The following is an 18,932-nucleotide window of genomic DNA, read 5'->3' as shown; positions in this document are numbered from 1 at the left end:
TATTGCAACTGCTACATTAAACCTGTGACCTGTCATTTTCCATATAGTCATAATAGCATTTTATAATTCTTCTCACGGGGAGGGGGGGATATCGGTGGTCTCTTTATTGAATTCACCCCGGCTTAAACCAACAACAGTTGGCATTATCCAGAACTAAAGAGTATGGATGATTGCATCATACAGGGCTGCTATTCTCATGCCTGGTTTTCTCTTGACCAGGAAGAGTTCAATAATCTGCTGATATATGCCATCAGTTTAAAGGACTGGTTAATGCTTAGTCTTCTGTGTAAATCAAAAATATACTTCCTCCACTTTTAGCTTATTACTTCCTGGCTCTTTTATCCCTGCTTTATTATTTTTTGTTCTTAACACCACCTCCTGACATATCATCTATCTGTTTATTGCCTCTTATTTTCTCTGTTTCTCTAGCCAGATTGGGGATGCTAGAGGAATTCATTTTGTCCACCTAGAACAGTGTCTGATACCTTGCGGGGCTGGATACTCATGTTTTTAAATTAAAAATCTTTACATAAGAGCTGTTTTCCTCTTCAAGCTGTGACCAGTAAACAGCTTTCCAGTACATCAGAGAATTACATTGAATGCTATATTGTCTCATATCTTATACTTTGTATCATACTGAACATTTGCCAAGTTCTTGCTATAGGTATTAACTAACTAATATTGGACATTATGCTGTTGTTCAACAGTGGGGAAAACCTATATTCAGTGCAGTATTATGTACATAATGAGAAAATGATCTGGTTTAAAGCCAGATAAACTGTTAGGTTCCAAAGGAAGAATATAACTAGTATATAATATGAGTTCCCGTGTCTAGAAATTTCAATATAATTTCTGCTTATTGAGTTTAAAAAATTTTATTACACTTACTTGATGACATTTACACTCAGCTTTTTGAAGCAAGTTAGCGGTACTTTAAGTTGATTAAAATTCATTCAGTAATCCAACACATATTACTGTGTACCCATTTAATAATCCAATACACATTACCATATGATTCAGACCTTCTGGTAGATGCTAGAGATATGGGTGAACAAAATAGACCACTTCTGTCTTCAGGGACCTTATATGCTACATAATTGTTTATTTACTCTTATGATAAATGTTCTGAAGGAGAGGTATAGCATGCTAAAGAGGTTAATTGAACTTAACATAAATAACTAGGTGTTTAGTTCTCAATGCAAGCATCTTGTTGCTTCAGTGAACATGATCTGTCAGCTCTGAAATGTCTTAAGTAGAAAATAGCACAAATCTGATCTTAGCTATACCTCATTCCTCTTTATTAAAAGAAATAGGTATTTAGATAGATAGAACATTGCTTACTCTCTGAATGGCAGGAAACCAAGTACTATAGAATCTCTAATAGCAGAGATAAGACAACATAATCTACTTCTGTCTTGGCCCAACCAAACTCACTCAAATGTGAGGAAGAGATAATGATTTACTTAGGTATGAATCTCAAGATGTCATATTTTAAGGATAACACTAAATGTTATTTTCATGGTTTTAGTTTGCTTGGTGTAAATCTTCCACACTAAAAATTTGTTTCAAGTAATTGGGACCCTATGTATGTATGTGTGTGATTTTGGGGAGCCTGTGGTTGTATGAGAAGGCATTTATACTTGCCCGGAGTTTTGCAGATTGCATAAACCATTTTGATATCATAGGATAAGGAACAGCAGTGCTTAGTCTTTTATAAGACTGTCATTACAGTCACATTCAAAGTAAGTAAGGGAAGAAGCAAGTCATGAAACAAGTAAAAGTCATTTGAATTTATTGGTGAATGCAAAAATATGCATTGGAATAACCATTGTGATCGGTACAAGTAGTCATATGTTTCAATGTATCTCTACATTTTCCTTTACCTAGCTATCATATCTTGTTTACAATGAAAGACAAGTGAGGAGAGGGGAGGGAATGTGGAATGGATCACATTAAGACTCCAAGAAAAGTCTGAAACCCAATGCATTATATACATCTTTCCTCTCCAACAAGAGACTTTAAACCTTTGGATTTAGCACACAATCTCTATACTTAAGGAATTCCTTTTCAATCAAAATTCTTACTTCTTTTCCTATTACTACTGTTCTATGAATGAACAGTTTGCCAAGACATGAGCAACAGTTAATCTTTTGTGTCCTGTCATGTCAAGGGTGGGTTGGAAGAAAGGAGGCTATCTTTGGTGCCATTGATTTAGTGGTTTCTCTAGAACAATAGGAAGACAACCAGAGATGTATAATATTGGCCACTATACAAGTACAAGATAAAGTGTTATCTCTCCATCCACCATGTAGATGTGACAGAGAATAATAGTGAATACTGAGTAAGTAGAGAGGAATCAGTATTGCTTCTGCAAGTCCCAGTGGAAACCCTCCTTTTGTGCTGATATGGCCAATGTAATGTAACATAGACAATGTAATGCAATAAAGACACCTCTTGTCTTCCAACACATATCTTTATTCACTTTCAGGCAAGAGTAATTAATATTCAAAATTTGATGATCAGTAAGGCATGAGTATCAAGCAGTCAAAATGGATGCTAATGAATGTTCGATTATTGTGCTTTCTTGAGAGAAAACAGTGAGATGTTTAGTAATTTAGGACTATTCCATAGAAATGTCAATTGATAAATTCTAAGTGGAACTGATGGGATAAGTGAATTTTATTGCAAATTTGCTTAAAATGGTCAGGAAACAAAGACAAATAAATGGCCACTTATGTGACTTTCTTAAGATAGTCTTCCCTAAGGGTATCTTCATCTTAACTCTCTTGTTGACATTTACTATTGGCATCTAGTAGTGAGGAGTCTTGCTGAATAAATTTGATGTTTCTATTTAATCTCTCTCCGTATTGTTGCTCCTATTTTTCCTGCAAAGAAAATGAGTATATATATATATATATATATATATGAGTAATTTTCCAGATTTTTAGCAGCAAAGTATTGGCAGTTCCACAGCCTTCTGTATATTTAGTAACTTTAAATTCCTCTGCAGGCTTTCTTAGCCTGCTGGTTTGAGGGGGACACCTGGAGGGTTATTCCTTTTTATAGACACTATAAGGCACATTTTATGAGTTAAGAGAGAGATTTCAATGAGATGATTATGAATGGGGCATTAGGTTTCAAAAGTGGAGCTGGGTGTAACTCCTCATTTTGGTTTCATGAAAGTTTTATGAAATTGATTGGATTTTGCAAAAATAACTCAAGCCTGGGAATGTAGAATTAAGCAAGGGAGTGATGATTATATTTTTGCTCAGGTTTCACACAGACGATGCCATTTAAGTGCATAAATCATAAAAGCTTCCATTGTAATAAGCAGTAAAGACCTTAAGGGTGGTGTTGAACATGTGAAAACAATTCTGGGAAAATGTTGCTAATTAAAAGATAAAATCCAGTGATAGATTAGAATTACCTTTTATTTTTTGCTTTTAATATTTATGAAATGCAAATGTATAGAAAAAAATCCGAAGATTCAGAAACATACTTTAATTTTTTAATAGTTTAATTTTAAGAAAATGTATGCCCTTGGTATTTTTAGTTTGGATAGGCTTAAGATAAAATTAAAAACAAGTATAAAAATCAGATGTAACTGCTTTTAGGTTTGAATATTTGATATCTCAGCATGTATGTTTTTCATAACCTATTTGTCTCTTGTTGTGTGTGCTCTGGAGAACAAGCTATTTCAGTTTCTGCTTTCCCTTTACTGTATTCAGATTATAAATCAATAAGACTTAGTTTTCCTCCCAAGATTTAAGTTGCTGTTTGGTAGGCTTTTGGAACTGAGAGACAATAGGACAAAATTAGGTGCTTTCTAGACAGTAGAAGTAGTTGTGTTCTGCCCCCAAATTTGCTTGAAGGTTTGGCCAGATTAACTTTGTTCTGGGTCTAACTGGAGTTGAGAAATATTTTACTTTGCTTATGCACTGCACTTTTAAACACACATCTTCAGTGGCTTAAAATAGAAATGAATGTTGAAGTAATATTTTTATTTTCATTGCTGATTTGGCTCTCACATCTCATCACTTATTTAAGTGACTAAAGAAATAAAGAACTAAGAAATGTCCCTTGACATTTTTTATCTTTAAACTCCTGAATACATTTATTAGTTGCATCATTACAAATTTGGGGGCTGTTCTTTCAATTTTTTTCCTTTCAATTTTTTTCTATGGTTATATTAAAATTTTTAAAGGTTAGACTTTTAGTGACAGACTTTTTAATCAAAGTTGTATGGGAGCCATGATGATGTATTTATTCACCGTGGCCAAGTGCAATTGAAAAATGAATAGACATTCCAAGATTAATCATGCTATGTGTTTACTCTGCTATATTCTGATTATAATTGAAAATGCTCTTCTAATCTAATTCTAGTAATTAATCCCCTATATCTTGTTGCTTTGTTTATATCTTTCTCCTGTTAAACCATATATGGAAGGAGCTAATTCTCTGTTTATTTAAATTATTATTTATTTATTATTAATCACTTAACAAAAAATTTCTACCCAATTACATTGCTTGCTCAGAATAAGAACCTTGACTATGTAAGATATAGACATAATACGATAATGGTATAAGATGAAGACAAAGATTAAAAAGGGAGGGCAGCCCGAGTGGCTCAGCAGTTTGGTGCCGCCTTCGGCCCAGGGCGTGATCCTGGGGACCCGGGATCCAGTCCCATGTCAGGCTCCCTGCACGGAGCCTGCTTCTCCCTCTGCCTGTGTCTCTGTCTCTCTCTCCCTCTCTGTGTCTCTCATGAATAAATAAATAAAATCTTAAAAAAAGATAAAAAGGATCAAGGGAAAAATAGTAGTTGTGTTCAGGGAGTGCTTATACCTCTTGGCTTAATTTTCTTTAGTATTATCATGATAAGATCTTAACAAAAACCAAATTTGTTATACTATGTATGAATGAATCACTGTATATTTAGTTACATTATCACATCTTTATTTTTTTTAAGATTTTATTTATTTACTCATGAGAGACAGAGAGAGAAAGAGAGAGACAGAGAGGCAGAGACACAGGCAGAGGGAAAGCAGACTCCGTGCAAGGAGCCCCATGTGTACTCGATCCTTGATCCCAGGATCAGGCTCTGAGCTGAAGGCAGATGCTCAACCGCTGAGCACCCCGGGCGTCCTGCGTTATCACATCTTTAAAATGTGGAGGATTATTTGTAGTATGAACCTATGAAGGAACTTTTCTTAACCATTTGTATAATACCACCACAGCTACAGAAAGTATTACTTGAAGGAAAGAGTAGTGTAGAAATTTGTCAGAATTTTCAGGAAAGGGATATAGTGACTCATGATGCCTTTGATTTAAAGAAATCACACCAAATTCAGGATGTTTCTAGGACTGAATTTAACATATATTACTATCTCACATGCATGATGAAGTCATTCCTAAAAACAGACTCAAAGTTTCAAATTCTCCATTATTACAAAATCAATATTATATCAACTTAATCATTTTGCCATAGATAATGCAATCAAGTGCATAGACATGGTCTCAGAATAGAAATCTCATTGGGATTTTACTCCTCACAGTGTCTTAGTCTATAACTGCAGTTAAAATGCTCAGTTTTTGTGGGCAAAACATTGACACTTGACTCTTCTTTCAGAGATTCTCCTTGGTCCCAGCTGAGTGAGTCAGGGCCAGAAGGGAGCCTTACCTTCTTCCTTCTACGGCTAAACACTATCCTGGTCTCACTAGCAACACTTCTTTTCTGGCCAAATAGCAACACTTCTCTTCTGGCCAAATCTACCTGTGATACAACTCATAATTAGGCAAGGTACATTTGAGCTTCTGGCCATGGCCTCCATATTTAGGATAGAGGTAAAAGAAGAGCGTCTCCTCAATACTTCCTGCAACCTTACCACTGTGAGTGGAGCCTAGCCTTCCACATGTTAATACAATGTACTTATGGGGTTTATAGGACTGTTTCATTCTGGGAAGGAGCCACACTGCCTTTGAAAATTATATGAATCCATCTTATTTTCCTCAGAGATGGGGTTAAAAAGCATGTTTTAATTAATTTCATTTTCCGTGCTATTTCATAACTCCCAGTGTTGTATTTCTCTTGTGGTTTGCAGAGGATCACCCTTCCCCTAACTCTTGCAGTTTGCCATTTATTTCAGTACCTTAAAGAAGAAAATAAAAAGCAGATGCTATGAGGCTACTTACTTGAAAAACACGAAAATCCCCAGCGAAATCACCAAGGTGAAAATCGACAAAGAATGACCCACAATAGCCAAGTAGTACAGAACATATGCATTCTGAAACAACAAGAATGGAACAGTTATAAAAATAAACAGGCAAATAAATGATAGTAGAGGAGGGAAAATAGTTTCTATTTTTAATATTAGTGTAAATCAACAACAGTTCTCGTCCTTTAAAAAATCTACCAGAATGGTAACAAATGTTTCAGATAATTAAATTATATTGAATCATAATATTTGGGATTAAGATGTTAAATATTATAAGATTATCAGTTGTATTAGAATATGCATGATAGGGTGGGAAGAATCTAAGACTGGAGTCATCAGAGCTATTCTTTTTTTTTTTTTTTTTTTTTATCAGAGCTATTCCTTACTCGGAGTACTCATCCTTAAATCTTTGTGTGACTCTCATAAGTCAGTCAGTTCACCTCTCTAGGTCTCAGTAGTCCTCATCTCTAAAATAATTTGGTCAAAGTCAATGATTTTTCAAACAGTTATATGCTGCTTATAAGAAACATCATTAACTACTGGGATACAGAAATATTGAACATAAAAGGATGAGAAAAGCTGATCTTGGTAAACACTAACCACAAGAAAACTGGTGTCATACAGGTCCAGATGTTAATTCAGGAAGACAGAATGATTTTTAATTTCTATTAACCTAATAATATAAACTCAAACCACATGAAGCATAAAGCAAAAACTGACATCACTTAGTAATCAACAGAGCATATGATACAAATGCAGTGTAGATATGTTGGATAATTTCTGTGAAGTTTTTTAATTCCTGGGAGAAATGTACAAATCATTAGGCTTCAACATTTGACTCTTGTCAATTTCCTTGTGAAGAGCCTGACATTGAAGCACTGATTCTGCTAAAAGGCCCTCAAAGCATGCAGAGTCTTTTGTTTGGTGATATGCATTATTGCTGGACTGAAACAAATATTGCCTTTCTAGGCGTTGAAATTTCAAAATGAACTAATCAACCTCTCTTGAATTGTGGCTGTTGAACCAGTTGATGGGTTATTTACATATTATTTGACACTTTCAGTATACTACTCTCCTAATAGCACCCTGTTTATCCTTGCACAAATGATTACAAAGTTGGAATAGTTGGCTTATAGCTAGAGATGTTAAGGACTTCAAAATAGCTTATACTCTCTTTCTTAGAAAATATTTAGGAATCTTTGCAAGGAAACAAATACTCATCTCCTAACTTTTCTCCCACCAATTCACTTTCTGGCTACTTTTCTAACTTCCCCACTAGACAAAACCATGAGTGGCACTTTCTATGAGTTCTTCCTTTTAAGGAATTCACCATATAGAATCAGAATCCCCTTGCCATTTAAAATACTGTTTTTAATTTGGATATATACCCATGACTCTATCCTCTGTCATGACTTTATTTTTATCTCTGTATATTTATTTCTAAGAAAACTTTATATAACTTAATTCATTTTCTTTCAGTTGCCTCCAGAATACTTTAAAAATATTTATTCTTCTGAAACAAAGTTGTCTAAATGTGTAAGATTAAACCAACAGCTCATAATTTAGTTGCCATTCTTGGTGTCATTCTTAAGACTGAGAAACACTTTTTTAAAAATACTAAGTTGGTTTCTTTGAAAAACATATATTTTTTGCCTGTTTGTGGCTAGAAGATTTGTGCAAAGAATTTCAACCATTATGTTAGGTGTGTGGAGGGGAACATTAACTCTTAAAATATTTTATTACTATCTCAGACTTGGCCAGAGTGAGAAGATGACAAATATGGCAGCACTAAGAATTATTTATTTGGATCTGCACTCTTTGTAACAATTCAGTTAACAAGTTTACTATTTTTTTCTGTAAAATCATAATCAGTCCTCATTCAGGAATTCCTTATTTGGTGACATGGAGTTTCAATCAGATCTTATTAAGTAAATAGCTCTCCATTAGGATGTAGACATGCATCTGATTCTCAGGGGTGACTAAGTAATTTGTAAAGGGGTAACAGGCTTTGGTGCCCCCAGCCTGTGCCTGTGACAAGATATTCCCCTAGTCTCTAGTCAGCTGGTCTCTAAGCTACGTATTCATCTTGTTTGCTTTTTGTTCTTGCTTGTTTTGTTTTTAATAAAGGAAAATTTTCTATACTCCTAAATCCGCTCTATAATTAACAGAAGTAGTGATGTGTTTTTAGCTTCCAACTTAGTAATTATTTAGCATACAGGCCTGTCTTTGAAGGAAACAACAGATTTCTGTTGCAACACCAGGGCTGCTCAGGGATAGCCTGTGTGGTTAAGTACTGATCCACCGTTTCTCCCAGCAACATGGGGAGAAGAGGCTGATTGTCAGCTTAGGGATTCTTTTTTTCAGATTTCTCATGCATTTGGAGAGTAGGTAGGTATCTGGATTTTTTCCTGTTGGCTTAAATGCTTTCAAGCAGAGATGATATTACAAATATTTAATAGGCACTAAGACATAAATTCCAACAAATCAGAACAGACTAAACTGCCACACTTGTATCAACTGGCTGATAAGAAGCCTTATTCTAAGGGTTCCTTCAAGTCCTGATAGTAAAACTATAATGGGCCTCTTGGGGCAGGGAAGGGGGGAGCAACTGTCAACTTTGTGACTTGGGAAAAAAATCTATAATTCTGGAACTCTTTCGGTAGAAGAGAGATCTTAGAAAGTCCCTGGAAATGCTGCCTGATGTGTAGCATCTGGGGGAATCCCATCATCTCTTCTATGGGCACTATTTCCCTCACTATAAATGACCTGATTCTATATGCTCAAGGAACTCTTTGACACTAAGTGCCAACCAAGAAGTAAAATATTTTCTCTAATGCTACTTCATAGAGTCCCTAGAACTCACAGGCCATGATCTGATTTCCTTCTATAGAATAGGTTAGCTTTTCAGTAGTAGGTGTTTTATAGTCATGCATGCATTTCTGTGTAAAAATAATGGCATTCTCTCCCAATACTGAGATTTGAAATAGAACCTACCTTCAGTTTCTCAGGAGTGAAAGCATTACACATAGTATAGTTGGACCAGGTTCGATTGTTCTCAGGATGTTTATACCAATCCCCTTTTTCATCACAGTATTTTGTAACCTTTTCTGTTAATGAAACATAACAGTTATTACATTACTATCTCAAAATACCAAGAAGGAAAAATAAAGCTTAAGAGCCATTGCACAATTGTTCATCACTTTATAGAACTTGAATATGAATATAGGTCAATAGACACTACCATGAATCATGCATTTTACAAGATGTTTTAGTATGTGTTGTCTTGTTTAGTATGTGTTGTCAGCAGAGCCACATGAAGCAAATGTTCCCATCTCTATTTTACAAACAGGAAGCAGAGAGTGAGTTTGAAGTCACTAGATAGTGGCTCAGCTAGGATTTCCTCTCAAGTCCATCACACTAAAAAGTGCTTCCTATACCGTACCTAGTATTTTTAAACAAACCTTATATTTTTTATTTTAGATAGGAACTATGTGAGAAAGGCAAGACCATACTTTCCTTCATTTATATGCAATATGTATTTATTAGGTTGACTGTATGGAACCGTAGATTCGTTTGTATGTACTCCAAATTGTACTCCAACAATTATTTCAAGCAGCTGAAAAAACACATTTTTCAAGCAAAAGATGTTTTCAAGCAACCTGTTAGAATCATCATTGCTTAATGTATATGTGTTAGAAAGTTAAATAGAAAAATTTTTAATTGTGAATTTGCTGAGACAATCATTGGACAAAAACTTTAAGAATCACCATTGGATACCAACAATATTTCAAAAAAGGGTTAGGACTAAACAGAATAGAAAAACTGGTATTGACAATTGGTCAATGATTTTGCTGATGCTATTAGTCAACGATGACCATTCCAAGCTTATTTGCAATTTCTAAAAAGTGGTTTGTATTGAAGCATTTTATATTTATTATATTGTCAGAAAGCATATTATTTTATCAAAAGGAAGTTTTAACAGAGTTATTTAGCTATGTAAGGCAAAATACATTCCATGGAAGATGGAGGGGTATACTTCCTGAAAAAGTCCATTCTAATCACAGACAAGACTGTGATAAGATACTATTTTGTTCTGATGTTACTCAAGTCTGGATCTGGGGGTTTCCTGGAAATGCATTTCCTGCATTTCCTTATCCATTGCAGCTAGAAGATTTGAGTCCTCTTCCACTTGGCAAATCTTTCAACATCTGAAGAAAGGATATGACTACCCTAACTTCCCTTTCCAAACCAAACATCCCCGTTTACTCACACTACACAGCTTGGTGTTTCTTCACAACCTGGAGTCACTCTGCATGTGCTCGATACTGGTATTTCCCTCCGAAATAGTTTTAAGTTTGGACTGCCCCCATGAAGAACACAGCATTCTTATTTCACTCCAGATCCACATGGGGGAGCTTTTTACAGATTCTCAGGCCCAATCCACAGAGATTCAAATTTCCTTATCTGAAGAGGTATCCAGGCATCAGCATTTTTAAAAGGCTCACCCATTCCAAAGGGTAGCAGGGTTGAGAATCATTGTCCTAAACCATTTGTTAACCATCTTGGATCTGTGCCATTAACGCTGATTAAGTGTTTGATGCCTTAAGTACCTCCTTGTTAAATGTGCTTTTTACATTCTAGCTTATTCCTTCAGGCTACCAGCCTCTTTTGAATTTCAACGCTGTTATTCACTCTATTATTACCTTTTACCAAGCACTTTGTCTAAAATGAAATCTCTGTCATTTCATTAAACTGTTTTGTTTATCATTAAAATATAGTGTTAGGTCAATGAAGTCCTAAAGAATTTCAATTTGTTGAATATAGGTATTTTTAAGATGTGTTTTTCTTTTGAAGCGGATTTGTCCCCCACTTGAGAGAGTTCTTTCTAAAAACCAGGCTGATAAAATGGATTTATGCCAGGAAATCCCTATTTTGCTGACCAAAAACTTGTCTTTTAGTCAATAATTATAGCCACTTTGGCAAGAGCCCATTGCTGCTCTGGAATGGCCTTGTAGCCTCAATTGCAGAAAAGCTCTTTATGCCAATCAAGTTATCTCTAATGTAGTTGTCAAATCAAGATGAACAAAGCATCATTTATTGGGAAGAGTCAATAAAAGCCAGAAAGATGATCATCAAAGAGCACTGAGTTAGAGTTTACAGGAATGTAGTGCTGAGCAGGGCAGAGCACTCAGCCCTTCCTCTTTACAGGATGAGAATTTTCAGAAGTGGCTGGCCTGAACTGGTTTTAAAGTAGCCCCCTGTAATCTCATTTTCATTATCTCAGCTTTAATGGGGTAGAATTTTGGATCTCATTCTTGTTAGAAGCGCCAAAAGCATCTCTTAAACATTGACACAGGGAAAGAGTAATTGCTCTGCTCTAATCTAGATCCTGGAAACTTTCTTGCCTAGATTTTACTATTTGACAATTGTTTTCTTTCTTTTCTTTTCTTTCTTTTCTTTTCTTTTCTTTTCTTTTCTTTTCTTTCTTTTCTTTTCTTTTCTTTTCCTTTTCTTTCTTTCTTTTCTTTTCTTTCTTTTCTTCTTTTTTTCTTTCTTTCTCTTCTTTCTTTCTTTCTTTCTTCTTTCTTTCTTTCTTTCTTTCTTTCTTTCTTTCTCTTTCTTTCTTTTCTTCTTTCAAGATTTTATTTATTTATTCATGACAGACAGGGGTGTTGGGGGGCGGGGAGAGGCAGAGGGAGAAACAGGCTCCATGCAGGGAGCCTGACAGGAACCGCTGGGCCACCAGGGCTGTCCAATTGTTTTCTTTCTTAAGTGATGTTTTCACTTTTGGTCTATACGCAGTATAAGCTCCTATCATTCATCGTCAGTGAGCAAAAGTAAATAGAAGGGCTGGTTGACCTGGAAAGGTGGTAGAAACTGACCAAACAAATCTTGGGAAAATCTGAAAGTCAGGGTTTCCATTGTGCATTCTATATTAGCCCAGTATACCCAAAGTCTAGATCAAGTATTTGCATAAGTCACCAAATAGGAGACAATTGAAAACTGAAAAACAACCACATTTAAGTAAAACTTCACAGAGTTACAAAAAATTTTAATTTTATTAAAATTTAATATTAATATTTAAAATGTGTAAAACTTTAACTTTTATTTGGAATTTAAGACCAACGTGCACAACTGACCAGTAATGTAACCTAAAAAATAAGGAGAACTTGAAATATTTCTATACCTGGGTAATATTTCAAGTAAGGAAATGCTTCAGAAAGTGCTGAAACATGTAGAGTATGATTAGATAGGTATCTTTTATATCTGATTTTCTCTTCAGAACCCTGAAAATTCTAAAAGCTTCAAAAATCTTCATAGCAAAATATGAAATAAAAATAAACATTTTACCTGATGGATCAAAGTCTGGAAAATAATCTGGGCAGTACTGATGGGATAATACTCCAGCTGGTGTATCATCCCAGCACAGCCATCCATCCCAGGTGCGGTTGCAATATGGACCTGATTATTCAGAAAGAAATTAATATTAAAGTTTGAAAAAGTTGCAGAATTATCAGCAGGATTTAACAGTGTTCAATAGGATCTAACTATTTAATAGTTATTCTGGAGCTCTCTACGTGCACTTGAAAATATTAAAAAGAACAAGAGCAACAAAATAAAGATAATTAACTTTACTAACTCTTAATCAAATTTACATTTTTATAGGGTTTTTTCCATTTGCTTTTCAAAAGACATACATGTCATCTGTATGGAATCTTTCCACCAAATCTTTCCTTTAATGTATCACCAGAAATGCTGCAAAGAAATCTTGTGAAAGTATATGCAATATCACCCCTGGATAAGAGGCTTACCTTGAAAAAACTATATGGCTATGGAACAGATAGATGCTACTAACCATTAACCTTAAGAGGGGTTGCCTTGGATAGTTCTATTCTTTTTTTTTTTTTTAAGATTTATTTATTTATTTGAGAGAGAGAGACAGAGAGTCCACATGCATGCACAAGGCAGGGAAGAGGCAGAGGGTAAGGGAGAAAGAAAAATCTCAAGCAGATTCCCTGCTGAGCGAGGAGTCTGATGACATGGGTCTCAATCCCAGGACCCTGAGCCGAAATCAGGAGTCAGATCCTTAACTGACTGAGCCACCATCCCTTGGATAGTTCTATTCTTAATCCAAGGGTTTAAAGTTTAATTGTTCAAAATTCCTATTGGAGATGCATTTGTAGATAGTTAATAGATCACTTATATAACTAGTCTTATTATTTTAGAATCACACTTTGTCAGTGGCTAAAATAATGCTCAGTTTGAGCAGTTTTTGTATTTATCAACATTGGCTCCAGTGGTTTCTCACTGCTTTCAAAATTTAATCTACCTTAAAACATGAAGATCTGCCTCTATAAAGCTATTCAAAAGAATAAGACTCAGTCTTTGAAGTCAGTCGAAAGAAAGAAAGAAAGAAAGAAAGAAAGAAAAGAAAAGAGAGAAAAAAAAGAAAAGAAAAAAAAATCTTAAAATAATGATCATAGTACAAAAATTCAAGCTTCCAAAATGATTAATACTGAAGTGAAGGAGGCTGCTCTCACCTGGCCTCTGAAAATAAATTTTGTGTTTCTGTTGTTTCATTTACTTCAGAGGAATGGTTTGTCTTTGGGAAGAGTTGCATCTAATGACTTTTCAGGTTCTTAAAAAACACTGAAACTACCATAGACAGAAGAATAACATGTATCTGTCTTTTAATGGTCTTGAGTTTTGTTTAAAGGAAAATGGTAAAAAACAAAACAAAACAAAAAACAAAATAAAGGAAAATGGTAAAAATAGGAATTAGAAATTAAAACTTTAACTATTTGAAGGCAAACAATTTGTAGAAATAGAATATAATTAGAAGCAGTGTTATCTTAGAATATACAACGGTGTCGAAGATCTCGTTGGGACTTTTCAAATGCTTTAGGGGACAGGGCAGAGAACTGAAATGGAAGTAGTAATGTCTGGCCATCACATAGCCTTCTATAGCTAATAGAATGTGCTTGGCCCTGAAAACATTTGAACAGTCACATAGAGTATTCTAGAGAAGGTGATAGGTAAACAATGCCTCTGCCTAGGAGAGAGCTTTTTCTAATTCCTCTGGGAAATGTGGGTAGAAAAGAGGAAGGAATAGCAGGAGTTGCCAACCAATTGACAGTTAAGGGAAGATACTGCCTAATTAACCCAACCAAGACATAGTTTTGACAGGATTCACCTGGGGCTAATTCTCTGCCCACCATTTTCCACTTCCCTTCCTGTCATTTTCCAATTCCTCCATCACTTAATCCTGTATTGTTCCTACTTGCCAGGCATGAATACTGAGTTATTGTAATAATTTTGTCAAGAAGTTCAGTTGTTAGCCCAAAACCAGTTGGGTGAACTTGGGTAAAGAAAGTAGACATGTCTCTAGCATGAAATACACAAACATACCATAGCTTGAAAACCACTGTTAAAACTGCTGGCATATTAAAATTAGCCAACACATATTTATCCACAGAAGAAAATAAGGCTTTAATGATGTTTGAAATCATGTTTGCATACATCCTTCTTTTTACCTTCTCCTTGGTATGGGGGTAACTGCTGCATGCGGTCATAGCATTTGTACTGTGCATCTGACATTTTCTTTCGTCCTAGGACATACAGAAATGGCTCGGACTCCATATTGGGAGGATAGGTGTCATTTGAAGTAGCAGGAAGAACTGGGGTTGGGTGCTGTATTAAAAAGAAAAATCAGTTACTTATAGAGAGCAGGAATGGGTGTAATAGAAAAAAATGAAACAATGAAAAAGTTTGAAAACATTTTCCTTCATGAGCAACAATTATTGATGGTCTCCATGTAGGATATTTTTCTTCATAACTAAAAAGTATATTTATACTTCATCTACAACTTCTACCTGCAAATTTCATATTTGCATTCGTTCTATTCACTACTGAAAATGTATAGAACCCACCCAAACTCATGCACCTCTTTATCATATAAGACTGTTTTAATTTTATTATCACTGTAAAGTTTAGAAGTAAACAAAACAAATAACCTGATTTCCAAAAAACACTAATATTAAATCAATTTTGCCTTCTTTGGAACTTCTAATAACCATGAGTCATGCTATTAAAAATAGATATATTCGTGCAATAAATAAGCTTTTATATTGAATTATTTCAGCTTTTTAAAAATTTGTGCTTAGATTATGTACACTGCCAAAAATTCACTTGCTATTCCATAAAACAAAAAAATCTGTTCTTCTGAGATAATCTGTGTTGGATAATTGGCCTTAATATATTTAAATTGGTTTCATCAGTATATGACCTATGCAGGGTAATTTATTTCACTGCTGAAAATCAATGTAAATCTTAAATATTTCTCTTAGCATTTCTGCATTTTTGGTACAGGCTGCATTGGTCATGATCACCGTCTAACACAGCATCCTAAATTGTATTTATGTAGATTTCAATTTCTTTCATGGCCATGATGTTTTTGGTGGTGCTTGAATCTGTTATTTTCTATATCCATGTTCTGCATAGAGGATTTTTTGAAGAAGACTGAAAGCTTCAGTCTGCACTGACTATTCTTCTTCTGAAGTTAAGAATACTCCTTGCTCTAACACACCTGTTAAACACATTTTTATTTGGCCTTATCCTGTCTAAATTATTCTAAGATTGAAGTTTCCCCAAATGTATTGGTGGCAAAAATAGTGCAATGTACTTTCCTCTATTTCTTACAGTCTCTAAAACAAACTCACTTTTATTAAGTTGACTTGTATACATCAGGCTACTCATAGCAGAACTGCAGTGTTTATCAGTGTATGTTGTGTAGACGTGGCATCCTGTCCTATAAGATAGCATGGGGCTAAATGCTAAACTGTACAATGAATAATACAACAAAAACTCAGAACAGACAGAGGGCATGGAATAAGAATGGTCGGGACTTTGAATTTGAATTTGAATTGGACTTTGAGTGGCTGCACAGGCAGAGGAAAGGGAAGACTTTTTGGATAGGGGGAAAGGAATGCATCTAAGTCCCAGAGGTGGGAAATGGCATGTGTAAGACACTGTATGGAAACCATCCTTCTTGGAGGAGAGCATCTTTGGGGGTTAGTAAGAAATGGAGTCAAGGAAAATCAGATAATACAGAGCCCTGAAAAGATGAACACTAAGTGCATGGTGCAATGAAAGGCTCAGTACATGTTAGCTAATATTATTAAAACATGACAATAAAATAAAGATGTCATGCAGGTTTTTGATCAGAGAAGATTGGGAAAGGAGAGTGCTAGTAAAATTCATGTGGTGGGCATGAGATGTCCATAGATCAGAGCTGCGGAGGGAGCCAGGAAGCAGAAGGCATGGACTAGACCACTGCATGAGGGAACAGGGGAGCACAACCCTCAGCACTTGTTCAAATAATAAAAACATACATTTGAATATAAGGAATGGAGAACAGTAATAGTCAAATAGCTCTGATATTTTAACCTATATAATAGGAAAAAATGGGAGTGCTCCGAGAAAGGAGAACTTGGGAAAGGAAAACCTTACTATGGGAAGAAGGTAAGTTCTCTTTTGTACTTTATCTAAAGGTGCCAGCAAGCCATCTAAGTAGAAATTGCTTGCAACAGAAGAGGGTGAGTACTTATTACTGTTATAGCTCTAGATGGACACTTACTCTGAATACAGCTGATGCTACTTTTTAAATATTAGGATTATTTCCAATCCTAATGCCTCTTGAATGTATGACAGAGAAAAGAGAAATTAATGTACAGACAGAAATTATTTAAAATGTAAAAATCCTTTACCAATGTATTTGAACATCATTCTGTTGTCATATGACTCTATTTTACTGGCTTTAAGACCAATAAATCAGCAAGTATTCATTAAACCTGATAAGCCAAGCATTATGCTAGATGCTGAGAATACAGTGCTGAATAAAACAAGCATAGATCCTGCCCTCATGGAGCTTACAGACTAGCAAGAAAGACCAACATTATAAAATATTTTCTGACACCAGAAATTTTGTTAAAGGTAAAGAACCGTCAATCATCAACTGCTCAGATACTCCTTCAGGAATTGGAATGTGGTTTGGGAGTAAAAAGTATATATTTTGAAGAGATTTCATTTTAAGGCTTTATTTTGGATTGTATTAGTCTAAATTTGTATGAATGCATGCATCTGTGTGTGTTTTAATAATCTCACTGAAGATCACATAACCATGGTATTTAGTAGATCATTGTGGCCTCCCAATAAGAGATATTAATTATAGGTTAACCTTATGCACCTATTTTAGATTCTTTGTAGCTCTATTCTTAGAATCTTTAATTGACATGAGAATTATCACTTGATATATCATTTATTTCTGGTTCATTTTCTCATATTCAAATCAAATGAGAAGATGGAATGTGATGTCATATATACTTACTTTCTGTCACTTATATTAGATATTTGAGACATTAGGGACTATTTTGTTTAAGTTTGGCATTCCTTCCAGAAGTAACATTCTGAATTCTATCTTTACATGGACTGGGCAACCAGCTAAGAAATGTTCCTGTGCTAGATGGAAATTCATGGAAGCCATGGGGAGGCATTATGTGCAAGGATATCAAGAGAAAAACCCTGTGCTTGTATTTTCAATTACAGTATTATTTGCTTTAATGCAGTTTTAACATCAATAACAGTATAGATATGACCATCTGAAAGAGCAGGTGTAGTTCATGTAGACGATAGTAGGATCAATCTTATCATTCTTGCAATATTGAAACAAACTCCAGTGAACTTGGTTTGGAGCCTGGTTCAATAGAGATTGTTTCAACACTGAAGGAATGAGAAATTAGAACTTCTGTCTGTCGTAGATGAGCCATAGTAATCTGAGTCCGCTCCTCATCTGGTTCGTGTGTGAGCATTGACGATGGAATTTTTCCAGTGGTAACTGAATGTTTCAGTGGATTTCTTCTGAAAATAACAGACACATTGAGGCATGCTGTCTATCAAGTAGATATAGATAGATAACTCTTTTATATATACATATATAATATATATTTCCAATAATGGAGTTACTACTGCTTAAAATAATACATATACAAATTTTATGAAGTTCACTGGACATATAAACTTTTTGTTGATGATTTTGTACCAATAAAAATGGCTAGTGAGGTAGTATATAGTTCTCAGCAATATTAGGCAAAATAGAAGCAGTAGTGATTAGATAAGACTACCAAACAATGTGAAAGACTTAAAGATATTTTACTTATCATAAGTATTATATTTATATATATAAATATTTGGGGGCATAAATAAATATTTTATGCTCACATGAGTATAGAGATGAGATATTAAGGGCACATTGTTTTTGTGGATAAAGACTGGTGTTCAAAATTTGCATACAAGCCACCTTACATGATTTTTCCAAAGCAAAACAAAAAACAAGCTCTTAATTGTTGTCCTATGTAGCAGTTTAGCCGCCGTATATGTGATGTCACTCCTAAAGGTTCAAGTAAATGGCGCCACACATACGGCCACCAAGCTGCCACCAATACCTGAAGTACTCAGCTGAAACACCAGTGGTTCTCTTGGTTAATAAATACTTTGCTTCCCACATGCCAGGTACTGTTCTATGTACTGGAGAGTTATCAGTGAACAAGACTGGCAAGGTCCCTGCCCTCATGGGGCTTACATTCTAGGTTTCGTACACACTAATCATGAAGTCCAAATCTGGTTTGAATGGCCATATACTCAAGCAATTCTTACTTTTAT

The 18,932-nt window shown here is 35.0% G+C and overlaps 1 protein-coding gene across 1 annotated transcript in view; it reads right to left on the bottom strand.

The window, feature by feature from the left end:
- The window catches only part of CALCR (calcitonin receptor), a 59,945-nt gene that overhangs the window by 38,323 nt on the left and 2,690 nt on the right, over positions 1-18,932 (bottom strand). Inside the window, exons 2-5 of the mRNA XM_072784768.1 lie at positions 14,750-14,906; positions 12,567-12,677; positions 9,210-9,322; positions 6,193-6,284 (exon numbers count right to left, since the gene is read on the bottom strand). Coding sequence (XP_072640869.1) covers positions 6,193-6,284; positions 9,210-9,322; positions 12,567-12,677; positions 14,750-14,906 — 473 coding nt within the window. The remainder of the gene's footprint in view (positions 1-6,192; positions 6,285-9,209; positions 9,323-12,566; positions 12,678-14,749; positions 14,907-18,932) is intronic.

The sequence above is a fragment of the Canis lupus genome, chromosome 18, assembly GCF_048164855.1.
Source record: "Canis lupus baileyi chromosome 18, mCanLup2.hap1, whole genome shotgun sequence".
Classification (NCBI taxonomy): domain Eukaryota; kingdom Metazoa; phylum Chordata; class Mammalia; order Carnivora; family Canidae; genus Canis; species Canis lupus.
The sequence above is the reverse complement of the archived record's forward strand: the minus strand, read 5'-3'. Positions and strand labels throughout refer to the sequence as shown.